Here is a 22,055-nt window from a genome sequence, read left to right on the forward strand (position 1 = left end):
TAGTCCGGACGGGCTGAGGAGAAGCCCGGCTCCTCGCTCGCTTCCTCAGGCCCGCCTCGGCCTAGTGCACGCCGCCCGGCCCCGCGGCCGCCATGTGAGGACGCCTCCGCCTCGCTCTCCCTTCCTCAGCCCCGGCGGCTGCTCCGGGGATGCTCTTGCTGGCCGTGGGCGGCCCCAACCCCGCCATGGAGCCCCCCAACCCAGCGCTGGTTATCCGCATCCGCGTCCCGGACGGCGGCGCCGTGGATTGGACTGTCCATCCCGCGCCCCAGCTGCTCTTCAGGGACGTGCTGGTGAGTGTGGGCGTGGGAGGCATTTCGGGGACCCCCCCATCTAGGCTGCCAGCGGAAGGGGATGCCATTGGCCCCCGCTGTGGCGCTCCCCGCGGACCGCGGGGCTCAGAACGCCCCCTTCTCCGGGAGCTTCTCCCTTGGCGCCGCCGCCCCCGCTTTCCCACCCCCGCCCCACCTATGCCGGTTTGACGGGGGTGGGTTTAGGGTTCAAAATCTCGCAACTGACTCTTGGGAGCTGTGATGTTTGTGCGAGAAGGCAGATCTGGTATGTTCTGTGGTATTTATGTTGCATCTTTACTCCGGATTAACGTTGGTTAACCCGGAACAACTACGGCGAAATAGTCTGGACCCCCTCTCTGTTATTACCTTGGGTTAGAACCACCACTTCGACGTGGAAACACTCCGTGAGTGCAAAGTGCTTCTTAACGGTATTGAGGAATCTAGTATCTAGAAATCTGAAGACCCGGACAGCACCAGCCTTTCTGAAGCGAAGCAGAAAGGTTGGCTGGATTTGGTCAGTGCCTGGATGAGAGAAGGGGGGGTTAGAAATGTAAGAAACATTTAAAACTTTCACTCCCATTTTTCCTTAGCGGGCAGAGAGCTTCCCAATTGCAATTCTAATGATAAGGGATTTTTATTTTTGCAAATGCGGTGTGGTGTCTGAGAATAACAAACATTCATCCTGGGTTTTGTGTGTAAACCTGTGCATGTTTACTTGGAAGTAAATCCCGCCGTGCCCAGTGGATTTACTCCCAAGCAAGTGTGCATAGGATTGCAGCTTCAGTGCACAATCTTATGCATGTTTAGACAGAAAGACGTCCTACAATTCCCAGCATTCCCCAGCTAGCATGTCTGGCTGGGGAATGCTGGGAGTTGTAGGACTTTTTTCTGTCTAAACATGCATAGGATTGCGCCCTTAATGTAGCATCACACATTATTAAAGTTAATCTCTATGCTGGTACCTGGACCTCCGATGTTCCCATAGCTTTTAAAGAAGCAGTGGTGAGGCCTTTATTGAAGAAACCAAATTTAGATCCTATGATTTTGGATGATACAGCCCTATGTCAAATTTGCCATTCTTGGGCAAGGTGCAGGTGTGAGTGGTGGCCTCACAACTCCAAGCAGTGTTAGGTGATACTGATTATTTAGTTTCATTCTAATGATTAGGGGACAGAACAGCCTTGGTCGCCCTGGTTGATGACTTATGCCCTGGAACAGACAGAAGGAGTGCAATCCTATTAGTTCTTCTGGACCTCTTAGCAGGGGTTGGGTTTAGGAGGCACAGTGTTAAAGTGCTTCCAGCTCTTCCTGGAGGAATGGTCTCAGAAGGTGGTGCTGTGGGACATTTGCTCCACCCCATGGTCGTTAGCCATTGGGGTACTGCAAGGTTCCGTCTAGGCCCTCATGTTTTTAACATCTACGTGAAACCATCTGGAGGCTTGGGCTGAGGTGTAATCACTATGCGGATGATACCCAGCTCTACCTCTCGTTTCCATCTACACATCCCAGGGAGGCTATGGAACTCTTGACCCAATATCTGGAGGCTGTTTGGGGGTCGATGAGGATGAGTAAGCTGAGACTTAATCACACAAGATGGAGGTACTGTGGGTTGGGAAACCAACTACTCTGGATGGAGATTTACAACTTGTCTTATAACGGGTTGCACTGAAATACCAAGTGCATAGTCTGGGAGTCATCCTGGACTCTGCACTAACTGGGAAAGCTCAGGTGGCTGCAATGTCCAGGAGTGTGTTTTATCAGCTCAGGTTGGCATGCTAGCTGTGGCCCTATGTGGAGAGGACAGACCTTGCCTCAATTATTCATTAGTGACGTCCAAGCTGGAATACTGTAGTGCGCTGTATGTGGGGCTGCCTTTGAAGATGTCCGGAAACTTCAGCTGGTGCAGAATTTGGCCACCCAAGAGTTGGGGGGGTGAGGCGACAGATCATATTATGCCTACAGTGCACCAGTTGCATTGGTTACCAGTGTGTTTCCAAGCCCAATTTAAAGTGCTCATTTTGACCTTTAAAGCTTTAGATGGTTTGGGGCCAAATTACTAGGAGGACCGCCTTCACCCATATCAGCCTGTCTGCACTCAAATATCAGCAATAGAGGCCCTTCTCACTTGCCCAGCTTTGAGGGCAGTTAGATGGGTGAGTACACAAGAGAAGGCTTTTCCGCCTCATACCTCTGGAGTAAGTTGCCGTCAGGTCCACCAGGGCCCATCATTGTAGGCTTTTAGAAAGGCCCTGAAGACTTGTTTACTCTGGCCTTCCTTCGATTATGTTTTATCACACAGGGTTGCAATTGTGTTGTTGTTGTTGTTCGGTCGTGTCCGACTCTTCGTGACCCCATGGACCATAGCACGCCAGGCCTTCCTGTCCTGCGCACTCTCCTGGAGCGTGCTCAAGTTCGTAATTGTGTTGTAGGTGCTGTCTTATTTTGGTGTTTGTTGTTCCTTGGAATGTTTACTGTTTGATTATTTGTTATAGGAATTCTATGAATTGTATTGTTGTATGCTGCTTTGGGAGGGCTTGTGCCATGAAAGGTGGCCTAGAAATATTTTAAATATTTAAAATAAATAGTTAAAACTGTAACCTTTGAATGATGGCATATTCTTTCACAGTGCAGATATGTAGACCAGGAAGCAGATGATAAGTGGTAGCACTTTGATTTATGTTGAAAAGAGGCTATCAAAAAAGAGACTATCCTTCAAACCTTACAAGTACACTTTTCCATCACAAAGATTAATTTCAGTGTCAGAAAATATTATGTGGAGTGGCCTTGAGATGCTCTGTGATGTTGGTCTTCAGCCCGTGGGTCAAGACCTGCTGCTGGGTTGCAGCCTGACCTAATCTGGCTCACAAAGCAACACTACCCCATAGGAATATATGGTAAAAAGAAATTAAGGGGGTCCCCAAAGGCATGTTTGGGCTAAATATTGAAGACTAAAGGTAAATCCTGGGTATGAAAAGATTGAAAACTACTTCTCTAGAAACTAAACGATCCTTTTGAAAGAAAGGACAGGTCTTTAGCCATATCTATCATGCTTGGTCTTGGGATACTTGAAAGGTTGTCACAGAGAGGAAGGCCAAGGTCTCTTCTCTATCATCCCAGAGTGCAGGACACGGAATAATGGACTCAGGTTACAGGAAGCCAGATTCCGGCTGAACATCAGCAAAAACTTCCTGACTGTTAGAGCAATACGACAGCGGAACCAATTACCTAGGGAGGTAGTGGGCTCTCCCACACTGGAGGCATTCAAGACGAGGCTGGACAGCCACCTGCTTTGACTTAGATTCCTGCATTGAGCAGGGGTTGGACTCTGGTCTTATAGGCCCCTTCCAACCCTACTAGTCTATGATTCTATGATATCCTTGAGCTGTAGTTGTCATCTTCCCTCTTAGAGTGTTGCTCTTGAGCACCCTGGTTTTCTTTTTTTGGAAGTATACGTACACGACTGAACGACTGAACAACAACAACAACAAATACGTACTCATGCTTGTACACATTATGTAATGTGGATTGGCAACCCTTTAATGCAGTTCAACCTTCCTTTTGTACTTGTTCTTAAAGGCAGCTAATCAGTGGTAAAAATATAGGTTCCTCCCTGCTGTTATATTGTATATTTGTGAGCCTGTACCTAAGACCACTTAACATGTATTAATTAACCCTTAATACTCTGTAGATAAGGGGGCTATTTCTTCAACAGGGATTTCAAGATCAGTATATGAAGATTCTCCTCAATGTAACCGTTTCTCGTCATTTTAAGAAGCACCAAAAGCTTATTTCCCTGGTGAAACTGACTTCAAATTGGTATCTGATGCGTCTAAAGTTAACATTATTATGAATTTTGGAAATGGGGCTCTGAAGGTACATGTTGAGTTTTTAAAAATCCGGCAAAGTAGCTCTATGTGTATCCATACTTGAGTTTGCCTGTGGCTCACGGCTGGACATGTACATACTGTTGCTGTGTCCACACTTGCCAAGTGTGAACTTCAGCATTAATTTAGTATTAAATTTGCTTGAAAGAGACAGTACAGATGGCTCTTAAGTAGAGTGTGAGCAGTTCTGTTCTCCTGGGCAGAAACAGTTGGATAGAATGCCCTCTTCATAAGCAGTATCCTTGACACGCTCTTATTGGGTGCATGATGGGAACAGAGAGTAGCTACTTCTAATCATATAATCATAGAATAGTAGGGTTGAAAGGGGCCTACAAGGCCATCAAGGGGCCTACAAGGCTACAAGATTATACCCATAATCTGAGTATGGGGGCAAAGCAAACAGGGACAGCAGAAGTTTAAACTTAATTGAACTAGCCATGTGAAACTCTACAGAAGACAAGTGCATGTTGGAATAAACCACATCTGTTTGGAAAGTTAGGTTCATGTGTAGACCTATAGCAGGAAAAATATGAAATTATTTCCGCTCGCCTCCTTAGACACTGACAGTTTATAGCGACTTGAGCTTTCATAGGCAACGGACCACTTAAGAACATAAGAAAAGCCATGCTGGATCAGACCAAGGGTTCATCTAGTTCAGCATTCCATTCACACAGTGGCCAGCCAGCTGCCGACCAGGAACCCACAAGCAGGATATGAACACAACAGCACCACCACCACCCATGTTCCCCAGCAACTGGTGTACACAGGCTCACTTCCTTTGGTACTGGAGTAACACATAGCCATCAAGGCTAGTAGCCACTGATAGCCTTTTCCTCCAGGAATTTGTCTAACTCCCTTTTAAAGCCATCCGAAGTGGTGGCCATCACTACATCCTGTGGTAGCGAATTACATAGTTTAACTGCACTGTGTGAAGTACTTCGTTTTATCTGTCCTGAATCTCCCACCAATCAGCTTCATAGGATGACCCTGAGTTCTAGTATTTTGAAAGAGAGAAAAATATCTCCTTATCCACATTCTCCACACTTCATCCAGATGCATGGAATGAAATGAAGAGAGTGTGTATGTGTGGGCTTAGGTACACCATAGCTTCAATTCTGCACTTAGGCTGTTTATCAACCTATCACTGTTTCAGTTCGCATGTAACTACTAACTATGAGTTGTTTAATCCATAGTTATGGCTGAGCAGTACTGAGCATGTGTGTCGTCTCCTGCCCACTCATCAATCACTTCTGCTTTTAATGAACAACTCAGGAATGCCCTGTTCCTGGGTTGTTATTGTGATGTCCGAATCCGGAACTCTGGGTTGTTAAACAGCCCAGAGGCTTGGGTTTTTATAAATCTTTTTATTTGCAGCACAACAGTAACAACAGCCACAACAACAACAAAAGCAAGAAGGGGGAATCCTATCATAAAACTTACCAATATACAGTAATCATTAACAACTCTTGATATAGAGGGGCAAAAGGAGAAGAAAAAAAACACAAAAGGGGGAAAGTAGGATTGAAGACTTCTCTTTCATATATATTTATTTAAGAAATTTAATAATAAATAATAAAATAATCACCCATCTGGCCAGTCACCCAGTCACTCTGGGCGATGTACAGCAGTACAAACAGTCTAAAACAGTAAAATTAAACATTAAAATAACATATTTCTAAAAATACCCTAACCCACCCCAAATGCCTGCCTAAACAACCAAGTTTTCAATGCATGGTGGAAGCTCATTAAAGAGGGGGCATGGCGGAGTTCCCTAGGGAGGGAGTTCCACAGAGTGGAGGCCACCACAGACAAGGCCCTCTCCCGCGTCCTCACCAGCCTAGCTTCCTGGCTGATGGGACAGACAGAAGGCCATCCGAGGCTAATCTTGTTGAGCAGCCTGTCTGGTGTTGCTGGAGGCGCTCCTTGAGATAGGCTGGGCCGGAACCATATAGGGTTTTAAAGGTCAAAACCAACACCTTGAATTTGGCCTGGAAAACAACTAGTAGCCAGTGTAACTCCTTCAGCACTGGAGTGATGTGATCACGCCGGTGGCTGCCTTTAATCAGGCGAGCTGCCGCGTTCTGCACCAGCTGCAGCTTCTGAACTGTCTTCAAGGTTAACCCCACGTAGAGTGCATTACAGTAGTCTAGACGAGAGGAGACCAGGGCATGTACTACCAATGGGAGCAGATGGTCGGGAAGGTAGGGGTGCAGCTGCCGCATCAGATGGAATTGGTACATCGCTGTCCGGCTCACAGCTGGCACCTCCATGGACAGCTGGGAGTCTAAAATGACCCCCAGGCTGCGGAACTAGTCTTTCGATGGTAGCTGTACCCCATTCAACACCAGGTCAGCATCCCCCAATCTCCTCTTGTCTCCCACCAAAAGTACCTTGTTCTTGTCAGGGTTCAGCTTCAGCTTATTCCTCCTCATCCAGCCACTCACTGTCTCCAGACGTTTGGACAGGGATTCTACAGCCAACCTTGGTGAAGATTTGAACAAGAGGTAGAGCTGCGTGTCATCCGCATATTGATGACACCACACCCCAAATTTCCTGATGATAGCCCCCAGCGGCTTCACATAGATGTTAAATAGCATCAGGAACCCTGTGGCAACCCACAAGTGAGCGGCCACGGACCCAAAACCTCTTCTCCCAGTGCTGCCCTCTGGTACCTGCCAGAGAGGAAGGACCGGAACCACTGTAATACGATGTCTCCAATGCCCAACCCCTCCAAGCAGTCTAGGAGGATACTGTGGTCAACGGTATCAAAAGCCGCTGAGAGGTTGAGGAGAACAAGGAAGGAGCATTCACCCCTATCCAAAGCCCTCCTCATATCATCCACCAAGGTGACCAAGGCTGTTTCTGTCCCATGCCCAGGCCTGAAGCCCGATGGAAATGGATCTAGATAATCAGCTTCTTCCAAGTGTGCCTTCAACTGCATCGCCACCACCTGCTCAATTATCTTGCCCAAAAATGGCGGATTCGAGACTGGGTAAAAGTTGTTCAAGACTTAGGGATTCAAGGAGGGCTTCTTAAAGAGCGGCCTTATCACTGCCTCCTTGAGGGCTGATGGCATCACTCCCTCCTTAAGGGAGGCATTTACCACTGCCCTGATCCCCTCATCCAATCTTTCTCTGCAGCTCATAATGAGCCAAGATGGGCAAGGATCAAGTAAGTAGGTGGTCAGCTTTACAGATGAAAGCACCTTGTTCACTTCATCAGAAGGAAGAAGCTGGAACCGATCCCACAAAACCAGGTTGCCACAGGCTGCCTCTCGCTCACTAACTGTATCCACGGCACACGGAATAACACTCATGATCCGATCAGTTTTATCCGCAAAGTTCCTTGCCAAGGCCTCACAAGAGGCCTTAGAATGCTCCAGTGGTTCCGGAGCAACTGGACTGTCCAGGCTCCTGACTACTTGGAACAACCTCCTGGGACAGCACTCTGCAGACGTGATAGAGGCAGCATAATATTCCTTTTTTACTGCCTTCATCGCCACGTGATAGGCTGAAGATACAGCTCTAGCCCATGTCTGATCATCTTCTCAGTGAGACTTCCACCACTGGCACTCTACCTGCCTCACCTCCTGTTTCAGAGCTTGTAACCTCTGATTGAACCATGGTGCAATTTGAACCCTGTTCAGGGGGAGAGGGCGTTTCGGAGCCACTCGATCTAATGCCCCAGTGATTGTGGCATTTCACCCACCCACCCACCAGGGTCTCGACCAAGTGGCCGTTTGCGTGCTCCAGAGAATCCTCAAGCACGTTCAGGAATCCATCGGATCCATAAGATGCCTGGGGCGGACCATTTTAATGGGTCCTCCACCCCTGCGGAGGGGTTGTGGAACCGAGAAGTTCAGCATCACCAGATAGTGATCTGACCATGACAAGGGGTGGTGGATATACCCTTGACTTGCAGATCATTCCCTGCTTCTCCAGAAACAAACACAAGGTCTAGCACATGACCAGTTACATGGGTGGGCCCAGTTGGAATAGGGTACAGCTCCCAGGAAGCCATGGTCTCCATGAAGACCCGAGGTGCCCCCGTGAGGGCGGCCTCTGAATGTACATTGAAGTCCCCCAACACCAATAAGTTAGGGGACTGCACACGCACATCAGAGATGACCTCAAGCACCTCGGCCAGGGAGTTAGTTGTGCAGCGGGGTGGGCGGTACACAAGCAGAATCCCCAGATTGCCCTTCGGGCTCAGCCTCCAGTACATGCATTCAGCAACCTTGGTCTCCCTGAGAGGGGGTCTGGTGAAAACCAAGGACTCCCGGTAGATAACAGCCACTCCCCCTCCCTGATCCCCAGCCCTCGGCTGCTGTGCGTACGAAAATCCGGCTGGGCACATGGCCGCAAGAGTTGGAGTAGCGGCTTCAGCCAGCCAGGTCTCCATAATACATGCCAAGTCTGCACCCTCATCTCGGATTATGTCATGGATGACAGATGTTTTCTGGGTAACAGACCAAGCATTGCAGAGCAGCAAACAAAGGCCAGAAGGCGAAGTCATGCCTCCCCCAGCCATCCTTTGGCTCTGGACAGGCCTAGAACAAGGGACAGATATTACACATCTCTCCCTTGTTCCCCTTACCTGGCATGGCCTGCCCCTAGCGCTCCGCCAGCACCTGCTGTCCAACCTCTGTATATTCTGGCCCCCAACACTCCCCCCACTGCCTCCGTCAGGTGGACACATGCCCCCTCACTTCCGCCTATCAGGCAGGCTACCCCCCAAAAAAACATAACCCCCCCACCAAACTGCCCTTGTCACTCCCTGAAGGAGCGACCCAAAGGGGCGCACCCCCTTTGGTGGCACCCCCACCACCTCAGCCATCCAGCTTATATATTCCTTCTGAGAAGGGACAGGTGGAGGTGGTCAGCAACAGCTGGCTCAGTACCTGGGGGCCTGGTCCTGTAGAGAACGGTGGTCTGCCAGGCAGAAGTCCACAGAAGAGAGCGGTGGTGGTAGTGGTGGCGGCGGCATGAGTAGCAGCAGCAAACAGAAGCAGCAGGCACTCTCTCTTCCCTGGATGGTAGCTTCTCCTACAAGTACTGGCTCTCCCCTATACATATATACATTGATATAAGCAGTTCATATATCTACATAGGCATCCATATGACTTTCAATCATAGAATAGTAGGGTTGGAAGGGGCCTATAAGACCATCGAGTCCAACCCCCTGCTCAAGACTTCGATGGTTGTAGGAGATACACTCAAATGTAGCAAGGGTCCATTGAGTGATAGGTGGTGGGTGTTTTTCCTTTCAAGCTTCTCTTTGCAATTCTAAGGGCTCTCCGTGTCCACTTTTGCTGTCCAGCTGTTAATCCCCACATCACAGGGATGTAATTTTAAAGCACATGTACATCCGCTGTTATCACAGATTTTTCAAGAACAAAATATATACAAGCAATAACTTCCAACCGAAAGGAAGCCTCTACAGGACATGCCCATATCGTATCCCTCAGTGAGGCATTGTCCTCATTAAATAGCCAGCATTTAGCAGAGCTAACCAGTTTCTTCTTAACAAGTCTCCGTGGTGTCCAATATATGCAAAACATCAATTTTTGTTGAATCGGTCTCAGTTTTAAGTCTACAGAAATAGTACTTTTGGAAGCTAACGTAACCTTCCATTGGTTAGACTATATCAATTCCTTATTCCATTCATATCTGACCTTCTGAACATTTATGTTACTACGTTCCAAAAGACTTATAAACAGCTATTGTAGGCATAGCTTTTTGTATGGAACCAATTCCTCCAACAGTGCAGGAAGCACTGAAGCACTTATCGCTGATAGTTCGTATATAGACTCCAACAAATACTAAAGCTAAACATACTGCCAACTATGGATGTCCGGATGTTGTTAAAACCATTCTGCCTGTGTTTCATGGATTGTCAGGCATCCTTTGTCCCATTGTCCGTTCATTGATGGACTTGGATTTTTTGTAGGAGAATTTCATTCTACTTGCACTAATTTGCATGTACACTAATGCGCACTTGCACAAGTGCGCTAATCAGCATTAACTAATATGCATTGGCGCTAATCTGCATTAGTCAATGTGAATTTGTACAACTCTCCCCCAAAGTGGGGAAAAATGCACACACACACACCCCAATCTGCATTTTCACGCTTTACCTATATATGGGGGAAATACACGTTTTTGATCAGTGGTCTTTTTTTCTTCGTATTATTGTATGATTAGATGTTTGTACAGTTCCCCGAAACTAAAAAAACTGTCTGCAGTTCTACGGAATCTGTGTGACTCGGAAAAAGCCAGTCTGCTGTGGAAGCCATGGGTCAGATTCATAGAAATCTGAACTCATTTGAACCTGTTGCAGATTTCTCTGATCCCTACTGCCAGCTAGCACTAGACGATAAATGATATCTTATCTGCGATGCTGGAAATGGTAAAAATTAATTGTCCAAACCTATAACTGATCTAAAGTATAAATTCCATCAGCCAAATTTCACATAAAAGACGACTGTGTTTTCAAAACTGGATTTTCCCTTAAAGTTAGCTTAGCATGAGAATATGGATCAAACTGCAACTGATGAGCTATTGCATTCCAAGTCTCTCTCTCTTCTAAAATTGTTAGTAGAGCTGTTCCTTTCTTTTTAATTTAACTAGATTCTAATGCCATCCAGCCAGACAGGGATACCAAATAATTTGACTTCAAAACTACCCGTGGAGGAGTATTAAAAGAAAAGGTTGTTTTCTAATCATTAGTGCAGGTTATCAAATACGTTTTTGGCTTTGTGCATAAGCAGGTTGAGTTTAAAATGGCTTTATATGCAGATGATTTGTTATTTATTAGTAAGAGTGTTCAGTACCAAAATTAATGAGATTAATTGATACTTTTGGTACACTTTTGGCTTATACTATTAATTAGTCAAAATCTGAATTAATGCCTGCAGGTAGTATCAGGATACCCAAAGTAGTTACTAATTGGCAATTTTGTTGGTGTCCAGAAGTGATAAAATATCTGGCTATATTAGTGGCAAGAGCAGACACGTCTCTTTAATAAGTGATTGTCTGATTCAGCTAATTGCTGGCAGTGCAATACATCTAATGCTTCTTTTAAACATATGCTTTGGCAATGTCCAGTACTTGCTTCTTTGGGGGATGAGGTTATTACACAGATAAATTTTGTACTGGAACAGTCTTTAATGTTCACTGGTGTACACACTCTTTTAAATTATTTACCTGCTTCATGGAAATTCACAAATAGTCAGCATAAATGGTTTCTCCAAACCCTTTGGACAGCTAAAAGGCTGATATTACAACATTGGAAGGACCTTATGATGCTTTCAATATTTCAATGAGTGGCATATAGATGCCACCTTAAATTGATACTTATTTAGATATTTGGTCTGCTGTTATTGAAGCCTGTGTATAATTGCTAGAAAGTTGTATTCATTTCATATGTATTAATTGCTATGGATATATACAAATCCATGTACATATATTACAAATGGGGGGGGGGGAGTCTAGTGGGTGCCTGCAGGCGCCACATTATTTTTTTATTTATTACATCTCTATATCGCCTAATAGCCAAAGATCTTGGGTCGTTTACAAAGATTAAAAACACTAAAAATACAGCATACAGAGATTAAAAACCATTTACATAAAAAACACATGAACAGACAATATACACAAAAGAAACATATCTAAAACAACTCCAAAAAACATTCTCAAAATAACCATAACCCTAAGACATTCCAGGATCGATTAAAACTTATAATTTGTTGCCAAATGCTTAGGAGAAGAGAAAGGTCTTAGCCTGGCACCGAAAAGATAACTATATTGGCACCAGGCGGGCCTCGTCAGGGAGATCATTCCATAATTTGGGGGCTACCACAAAGAAGGCCCTCTCCCTTGTCACTGTCTTCCAAGCTTCCTTCAGTGTAGACAGCCGGAGGAAGGCCTTAGATGTTGATCGTAGTGTATGGGTAGGTTCATGTCGGAAGAGGCACTCTGTCAGGTATTGTGGTCCCAAGCTCTATAAGGCTTTAAAGGTTAAAGCCATCACCTTGAATTGGGCTCGGAAACATACAGGCAGCCAGTGCAAGCGGGCCAGAGTTGGTCATCAATCCAGCTGCTGCATTTTGCATGAGCTGCAGCTTCTGAACCATCTTCAAAGGCAGCCCCACATAGAGTGCATTGCAGTAATCTAACTTGGAGATTACCAGAGCATAGACAACTGAAGCCAGGTTATCCCTGTCCAGATAGGGGCGTAGCTGGGGCACCAACCAAAGTTGGTGGAAGGCACTCCATGCCACTGAGGCCACCTGAGCCTCAAGTGACAAAGATGGCTCAAGGAGAACCCCCAAGCCACGAACCTGCTCCTTCAGGGGAGTGCAACCCCATCCAGAACAGGTTGAGCACCCTCCATCCTCTCAGAAGAACCACCCACCAACAGTATCTCGGTCTTGTCTGGATTGAATTTCAGTTTATTAGCCCTCTTCCAGTCCATTCTCGCAGCCGGGCACCGATCTAGCACATCCACAGCCTCACCTGAAGAAGATGAAAAGGAGAAATAGAGCTGCGTGTCATCAGCTTACTGATGACAACGCACCCCAAAACTCCAGATGACCCCACTCAACCGTTTCATGTAGATGTTAAATAGCATGGGGGACAGAACTGACCCCTGTGGAACCCCATACTGGTGAATCCACAGGTCCGAGCAATATTCCCCAAGCACCACCTTCTGGAGCCGACCCTCAAAGTAGGAGTGAGGTAGGAAACCACTGCAATGCAGTGCCTCCCACTCCCAGCTCAGACAATCGTCCCAGAAGGATACCATGGTCGATGGTATCGAAAGCCACCGAGAGTTGAAGGAGAATCAGCAAGGTCACACTCCCCCTGTCTCTCTCTCGACATAGGTCATCATACAGGGCAACCAATGCTGTTTCCGTGCCAAAACCTGGCCTGAACCACGGCTGAAATGGATCTAGATAATTGGTCTCATCCAAGAGTGTCTGGAACTGGTTGGTAACCACCCACTTAAGAACCTTACCCAGGAAAGGAACATTTGCCACTGGCCTAGAATTACTAAGATTTTCCGGGTCCAGGGAGGGCTTCCTTCGGAGTGCTCTCACTACCACCTCTTTGAGGCGGCCTGGGACCGCTCCCTCTTGCAAGGAGGCATTAATCACTTCCCTGGCTCAGCCAGCTGTTCCTTCCCTGCCCGTTTTTATAAGCCAAGAGGGGGAAGGATCCAGTACGGAAGTGGTTGCATGAACCTGTCCAAGCATTGGGGACTCCTGGTCTAGAGATATTTCGCGAACTGTTAAGTTGAATATCTGGTAAAATATCTCATGACTTGGAAAGATGGGCATCACTTGAATTAATATCTGGGGTAAGGTTAACATACTTAAGATGACTATCTTGTTATGGGTAATTTATGTATTATGTAGTATTCCTTTATATATCCCTCAAACATATTTTTAACAACGTGATGCAGCATTTCAGAAGTAGGGGTGTACGAAACCCCACTTACCTGGCTCCGCCAGGTTCAGCAGGTGGGGGGAGGCGATCCGTTCCTCCCCCCCAGAATCCTGCCCGGCCGTCCCCACTCCACAGCCAGGCCGCTGAGCCGCCAGCTGGGCCAACCCACAGCGGGGCCTCCAGCCGCTGCCAGGCTGGTGCGGACGCAAATGGCGTCCTGAGTAGGGGACGCCATTTGCGTCCCTCTGGTAGCCCGTGATAGGCTATGTAAATAGCCTATCACGGGCTACCACAGGGACGCAAATGGCGTCCCTTACTCAGGACGCCATTTGCGTCCACACCAGCCCGGCAGGAGCCGGAGCTGCCGCCACCACCAGAGCCACAGCCAGGTAGGCTCCATTTCGCGGGGCTTTCACAGGGTGGAGGGGCAGGAGGCTCCGTTCCACCACGGATCCCAGGGGGGCTGAATTCACTGGAATTTGGCCCCCCTGGGATCCGTGGCGGAATTCTCTAACAGAATTCCCTATTCTCTAACAGAATTCCCTATTCCCTATTCAGAATTCTCTAACAGAATTCCCTATTCCCTATTCAGAAGTTTACTTGGGGAGGGTCTCCCTCCCTTTTTAATTGAAGAAGATGCAGTTGTCAATTAAAGACGGGGGATTTAATTTTCCCGGTCTTTGTTTATATCATAAAGCTTATTTGTTAGACAACCCAGAGTTAATCCAACAACATGGGCAATTGTTGGGTTAACTCTGGGTTGTTTAACCTCTAAACATCCTAGAGTTCCAGGTTCAGACATCACAATAACAATCCAGGATTGTTGATTGAAAGCAGAAGTGACGAGTGTCCAGGAGGCAACGCACTTGCTCTCTGCTGCTTGGCCCCAAAAATTCCTGGGTTAAACAACTCAGGAATTGTTGTTATGTGCAAACTGTGTCATTGTGAAAAATTGCAGCCTGTTAGTGAGGTAATTATACCAAATTTGCAAATATCTTCCTGATAGCTATGGCACTGTAGATCAATAAAATATCTAACCTGAATCTTATGGAGTGGCAAATTTAAATCCCATGAGGTTCTTGGATCTTTTCCAAGAGGGAAGACCATCGAAATGGATGGCTTCTCTTTTGCTATGTGCTTTTCCAACAATGAGAGAGTAATCTGATGAAGTGCCAATAAAAGCTGAATATGAACTATGCTGCAAAAACTCTTTGAGTCAGAAATATAACTAAGTCTACCTCCATTCTTTTACAGGATGTGATCAGTCAGGTTCTGCCTGATGCAACTACAACAGCCTTTGAATGTGAGTATGGCTTGTCTGGGAGAATGGGTCTGTGCTCACATTATTTTAAAAAAAAATGACAACTGCATATTGTCATATTGTTTATGTTCAGATAAGTTTCAGTTAAATATTTATATGTGGATGCAAGTTTAATGACGATTCCAAGCTAAGTAATATTTTATTATTTAATCACATCTTGAGAGCGTATATTTCTACAATATAGCTTTAATTACCAGCATGACCTTACAGTGCTCTTCATACGTACTTCAATTATATTGCTCAAATTAAATGAAAAGTATAAAGTACCTGGAGGCTTTGTAGGCTGAGATTTTAATTTTCAGATTTTTTTATTATTAAATGCAGAAATCAGTAGCTAGCTTTCAGAAGAGTTGGGTCTTCAAACATAGACATTAAATTAGTTGCTGAAATGTCATCTTCTCTAGATTCAGGCGACCCCCACCCCTGACCATCCTGTTAGTGGGAGAACAGCTGAGGACAGCTCAGACTCCAAAAAGCTTAATCAGTGTAAGTTCCTGACATCAAGTCCTTGATGGCAGAACCATCCATACGGGTGTAACATGTTAGTTAAGTGCATGCACTATGAACTGAATATCTTGGGTTCAAACCTCAACTCCACTGTGGACACAGAGGGTGGTCTTAAGCAGGCTGCTATCTCTCAGCCCTAGAGATCTTAAGGCCTGGGGGGGGGGACAGAAAAATTTTGGGGGGCAGGACCCAGAAAAAAATAAAACCACATTTTTCCTAGGGATTTTTGGAAAATTTGGGGGAAAATGTGTCCCCTCCCAATTTTTCTGTTCCTCCCCATCAGTTTTTTTCCAAGACTTCACGTCTCTACTCAGGCACCCCCTGCCCCAAGCTATAATATGTAGGAAGTATTATTGGACTGGCCTGACTTACAGGTTTATTGTACAGCAATTGTTGAGATAATATATGTGAAGTGCTTTCAACATTTAGGATAAGCACCACTTTGGTATCCTTATTATTGCTCTGGAAGAGTTTTTAAGGCACTGGTCGGGCTTAAAGGGTTTGGGTTGGTCAAGCCGGTGTAATTGTTTGTGTGCACCTATCTGCTTGCTGCCAACCCAACCCTTTCAGCTTTCCTGCATTGTGCTTCAGTCTCCGCTGAACTCTGTGTTCCGCTAGCCAGCGCTGCAGTCAGAGCAGCACCCCTGTTACTAGCATCCTAGGCAGAATATGCCTGAAAAATATAGATTTCATTGCTTCTCTTCAACATCTGCTGCTTTGCTTTCCAGTTCTTGTCTTTAGCCTGCCATTTTACATCAGCATGACATTGTTTCCCCTGCCATTTAAGTAGCATCAAAAATATGTTAACGTATATTGATGCTGCTTTGTTTCTGGGTTATCTTCTCCATGCTGAAAGCCTGAAATTTACTAGTTTAAACATCTTCTCAGCTACTTGATGGCTTTCTTGGAGGCAGTTAATTGCTATCCACAGCAGCTTCCTCTCCTGTTTGCTTAGTTATTGCTATCTCCGGTGTGTCTTCTGTGGCTGCCTCTACCTGGGGCTGTATTCTCCCTCACCATTGGACCTTGATGGGCCTTTCGCTGTTGTATGCCATGTTGCTACAAATAAAACGACTAACGACATATGGCTCGTTATGGCCCTTTTATCCCAAACCATTTTGCGCGCGCATGACACACTGCGTCTTTTGCAAAGATTGCTCTGGAATATTTGGCTGCCATCTGCTGCATTCTATTTGGTGTCTTGTGAGGATGTGACATTAGCAAAATCCAGGCTTTATTTTAGTTCTACTTTTGCTTCCTTAATGGCCCGGAAGATCATGTTTGTGCTCTAGGCAAGCAGAGGGGCTTGGTAACCCCCTTCTAAACCTCTGTGTCATGCAAAAAAATTTTGAGGGAGGTTCCATCTTTTTTCCAGTGGGGTGGTAAAAGAATCTTCCTACTTAATCTGAGAAATACAGTATGTAGGGTGGGGGTGGGGGGTTCCCTCCCATCAAATACAAATTATGCTAATTTGTTTTAGACAGACACAGCTTCTTTTAATACCCATCAACCGTCTGTCTTGTACATAAATGTCTGTGCTATAAGAACAGGAAAGGCACTCCACTTCACCTGAGAATTCCAAAATTTAGTGTTGCTTTTAGAGCTAATCTACAGTAATGAGGTGCTTTCTAAGTTGCTTTTGTGAGCTTCTCAAATTGTGGCCCTTCACTACAAAAATATTCCTCCAAGGTATCTGCTTTAAAAGGCTTCTATTCTCTTCCCTATTCTGCTCTTTTATTAGCCTTTTCATTTTAGAGTTCGATTGTGTTGAGAATTTTCATAGCAGTTACTATTCTAATGACTTCTGTTGAAGATAGAAAAAATATATTTGTATATGAAGTGAGAGGTCTTGTATTCCTCTCACCTATTGTGGAACAGTGTTACAGAGTGATAGAACTGAGACCCAGTGAATGGTCTAATTTGCCCCCAGGATATCTGTTACCTACAGTGTTGTTATTGTTACTGCGCCATCTATGTATGTACGGTTTACAGAGTAAAATAAGCCCCAAGGCATTAAATCTAAAAAGTGGGAGGGGCAGGATGAGGGACGACAGAGGAAAAGCATAACAGGGACTGGCCTGCGAGCTCATATTACGCCAGTACTTTTCCAGCTGCACTGGCTGCCAGTCCATTTCCGGGCCCGATTCAAAGCACTGGTATTAACATTTAAAGCCCTTAACGGCTTGGGGCCAGGTTATCTGAAGGATCGCCTCCTCCCATATGTGCCTGCCCGGCCCTTAAGATCATCGTCAGCGGCCCTCCTCCGTGAGCCCCTGCCAAAGGAAGTGAGGTGGGTGGCTACTAGGAGGAGGGCTTTTTCTGCTGTGGCACGCCGGCTCTGGAATGAGCTTCCTAGCGAGGTTCGCCTGGCACCTACATTGTATTCCTTTCGGTGCCAGGTGAAGTCCTTTTTATTCTCCCAGGCATTTTAGCATTTTAGCTTTCTAAAATTTTAGCTTTGCTGTTTTAAATCTGTATTCTAAACTCCTGCACTGCTGCTAGGTTTTATTGTGGTTGCATTGTTATATTGTGGTTTTAATGTTCTATATATTTTAAATTGTTTTATTGTGTGCTGTTTGGTTTTAATTTTTGTGAACCGCACAGAGAGCTTCGGCTATTGGGCGGTATAGAAATGAAATAAATAAATAAATAAAATAAAATAAAATAAAATAAAAAGCATCACCTACAGTTGCCTTTGCCGTCATCTTTGAAAACCTCCAAAGGAGGAATGGCCACAGCTTTTCAAAGCAACGTCTTTGTACTGAATTGCTTTGAGAGTTGGGAATGTCACCAAATGTTTGACCTAAATCTGCCTGTGTGAACACCTGTTGCAGACATAATGGTTGTATTATGACCTTGAAATTTAATTCCAACTGAAGAAAGTAAAATAATTCAAACATTTTTACAATTATTTGATATCCTTGAGGAAGGCATAGCTCTAGATCACCACAGAGTATCTAAAGACATAACATTCATATGACTTTATTTTGTTTGGTGTCGTCATCTCTCTCTTTCATACCTCCTCATCCAATCGGCAGTTTTATGTCTAGGCTCATCTGAAATTTGGTTAGGAATGCATTCTTATCCTTCTGCCTTACTCTGTTCATATTTCAGATTCCTCCAATTCTGTTAAATGTGTGCTCTTCTTTTAAACTAGTCATTCTAAACACAGGGGGATTCATTTATTTTGCAGATGAGGATGAGGATGGTGATCGGATTACTGTTCGAAGTGATGAAGAAATGAAAGCTATGCTGTCCTATGTAGGTATATCTTATAGCAAATTGGGTGAGATGTCAGCCATTATCCACCAGCAAATTTCTTCTTCACAAGAGGCCTTGAACTGAAGGGGAACTGTGCAGGATCACGTGACTTCATTTCAATGTGGCTTGTGCAGAACCTTCTGGAGACTTGTGATCAGCTTTATTAATTCCTTTTTCTGACAGTACCAAATTGTTAAAAGGCAAACATTGGAACTTCTGATGTTTTTTAGTGTAATGGTTAAATGTGTTGGTGCATGGATCTCGCATGAAAGTTTGAAGTGCACTCTCTTTTTTAGAAAAAAAAGAGTACATTTACAGATCATATCATGAACATTAAGAGTAATGCATCCTAATGACTTTTGCATTAGATATAGTGCAAGCTAAATGGACTATCAATTTCTTGTATTTTTTATGCAGTACTTAAAGTAACGGCTCATTAAAAATGAACCCCCTGGCTCTAAATTTAAAAAACAAAACAAAAAACAAAATCTGCTTTCATCTGGAGACTTTTTCACCCCTTCTCTCAGAAGAGTTATATTTTAGCTGCAGGCTCAGAATACAGAGACGATTTAAAGATGCATTGTCTGTTAACAACTCAAAAAATATGAAAACAAGGTTACTTATTGAATTGCAATGACTTATGTATATCTTTATAAATGACTTTGTCCTTTGTGTTTTATAAATGTCTATGAGTTTAGCCATTAGCGTTTATTTTCAATTAAAATAGAGTAACATGATATTGTTCAGTGATCTTCCACATCTTTTCTTTTAAAGGGAGTAATGATCGACAGTTCTTTTTCAAAGCAGGCCTGAGTTTTACATTGTGCTCTGTGAGCCCAGCCCAGTGATTTCTTAGGCACATGGAGTTTCCAACATACACCTAGAGCTTCAGTGTGTGCATTTCAATGAAGAGGGAACAGCTGGGAATACATCTACCCACTGCCCTTGTCACTGAAGTAAAGGGGCAAACTTATGCAGGCAGGAACTCTACAGCCATTGTCTGAAAAACCATGTAGCTGGTTCTGTGTACCTAACAGGGCTATGGATTTGTGTTTCTTAAATACTACCGCACTCATACTGCATGGCAAAGTGCTGTTGAAACAGACAAGAGTTTCCAAAGCAGGTTTTGGTATGGCATAGGAAGTCTTGTGTTCAAAGAAAAAGGTCAAAAATCCCACTGGGCTAGCACAGGCCCTTAGGCACGCCTGAAGTAGTTCCTCAGATGCAGGCCAGTGGAACTTTATATTAGAGCTAATCATGGCTGCCACACAACCTCCCTTAATTTCAGTGGGCTTGTTCAGGGCCCAGTTGAGATCTTTTAGCAACCGCTGTGTGGCTGGTAATATAACTGTTGCACAGGCTAAAAATACTTTCCCTTCAAATCCTGATGTTGGTTCCTTTTAGTTCTCTTATCTGATCGCCAGGAGTTGGAAAGATATGAATGCTAGCTTGTAATATTATTACTGAATGTTTTAAAATTGACAGTGCTGGAATTTAAGATTTCATAGAACTTCTGTATAGATTCTAGAATTTTTTAATGGCTAAAACTGTAATTCAATGTCTGTAAAAACAACAAAAAGTATTGTGGCACCTTAAAGACTAACACATTTATTCTGGCATAAGCTTTTGTGGGCACTGCCCATTTCATGAGATTCATGAAGTGTTAACCTCAAATTGGCAGTTTTATATACACATGCTGTGCGAGGTTGGATGTGTAAACCGTATAGTCAGAGGAAATTGGAATACAAAAAGTAAAGACAGTGATAATTACCTTAACAGTTGCTATTCACAAAATGTTATCGGGTGATAACAGACATTATTGCAATGGTGAGCAGATTAACATATGTAGTGTGATAAAAAAGGAATACCTTTGTCCTTGTTGAATCACAGGAAATAAGAGTTGAATCTCTTGATGAATTGTACTTCAGCAATTTTATGTTGATACATCTTTGAAATTCCTTTGTTCATGACCAGCCACCTTAAGGTCATTGACAGAGTGACCTGAGAGGTTAAAAGGTTCCCCTGCTGTTTTTCTTAATATTGCTATTCCTGATATCAGATTTGTGTCCATTTATTCTGTTGCATAGAGACTGGCTGTTTGTCCTATGTACAATGCAGTGTAGGGCATTACTGGCAAATGATGGCATATATAACATTGGAAGATGAGCTCTTCATCTTCAGCACGGGAGATCAGTCAACAAGTAGAGCAGAGGCAGGCAAGCTGGTTTGCATGAGTCTGAGAGCTGGAAGAAGTGTTGTTTCAGCAGCTACCAGACTTCAGATGTGGGTTTATATAGTCTGATCTTCTGGACCTGCCCATGTCCAACTGCAAACCCTTAGTTCTGCTCTCAAAGGGCTGTTTTCTCCCAGTAGCTCTGTTGCTTTGGTCTTTCAGGCACCTGCTCCTCAGCTGGGTGGCCACCTGAGTCTGCACTTTCTGGCGTCTGTACTTTCTGAGGCTAGAAGGCAGATCAGCCTTCCCTCTGACTTGGAAAGGGGTTCTTCTGGTGCAGGTAAGCTGGGGACCCACCCTAAGGGTCCTTCCAGGACATCCTCTGGAGACAGGCCTGATGAGGTCTCTCCTTGGATACGTGGTATCTCTCTGGGTCTTCCTGGTCAGTGATGGAGTTGAGGGGCTCATCCTGCCTCCCAGGGTCCCCTAGCTCTTTGAGATCTGAGGAGGAGTCACCCTGGGTTGGGTTTTGCATGACACACAGTTCGAGAAGTTGCAGCCTGCAGTTGTAAGTCCAAGGTGTGCTTTTGAGGGTTTTCAGAGTAGGAGGAAATATTTCCAAGAATGTTGTTATGCTATAATCAAAGCAAACATCTAGAAAGAGGACGATTTTAACTAACAGTTAAAAGCTAACCCTCAGTTTCATCTTTCTAGATGTTAAAATTTAACTGAAAAATAGATGATACAGTAGAACTGAGCTTTGGAGAAGGTTCTGTGGTCAAAAAAACACGTTTCCTCTGAACCTCTTATCTTCCGAGGCTATTTGTTGCTAAGTTTAAAAGGGAGGCTGTACTTTGTTGTATAGACCACAAAGGTTTTTTTTTTTTAAATATCTTATTTTAGAAGCCTTATACTGAGATAATCAAAATTAATTTCTTATTGTACTATTGGTTAATTTAAAAAAGGCATTAAATGACGTGGAGCTGTACTGCCACTGTAGTCTTCTGTTGGTATAAAAAGGCAGTAATTTTTTTGACAGCCACTGATTGGAAAGTTGCTTGCAGCCATCTGGAAGCAAAGGGTACATGTTTTGGATCAATAACTGGCAAATTTTCCATTAAAAAGAATACTTGAACAGGGTTCCAAATAGCCACTGGCATCTTAACT

General features: G+C 44.6%; 1 protein-coding gene across 8 annotated transcripts in view; it reads left to right on the forward strand.

Moving 5' to 3' along the window:
• Nucleotides 1-22,055, forward strand: part of MAP2K5 (mitogen-activated protein kinase kinase 5) — a 162,298-nt gene continuing 140,243 nt past the window's right edge. For 5 of the 8 annotated variants that reach the window (XM_084817527.1, XM_084817524.1, XM_084817525.1 and 2 more), the window contains exons 1-3: nt 1-293; nt 14,881-14,929; nt 18,648-18,715. In XM_084817527.1, coding sequence (XP_084673653.1) covers nt 150-293; nt 14,881-14,929; nt 18,648-18,715 — 261 coding nt within the window. In that variant the 5' untranslated portion in view covers nt 1-149. Of the gene's footprint in view, nt 294-523; nt 559-14,880; nt 14,930-15,357; nt 15,434-18,647; nt 18,716-22,055 lie in introns of those variants that run through there. The other 3 variants (XM_084817530.1, XM_084817531.1, XM_084817529.1) reach the window with 2 other exon arrangements.

Source organism: Heloderma suspectum, chromosome 11 (genome assembly GCF_057233095.1).
Source record: "Heloderma suspectum isolate Gila_16-S chromosome 11, 16-S_ref, whole genome shotgun sequence".
Lineage (NCBI taxonomy): Eukaryota > Metazoa > Chordata > Lepidosauria > Squamata > Helodermatidae > Heloderma > Heloderma suspectum.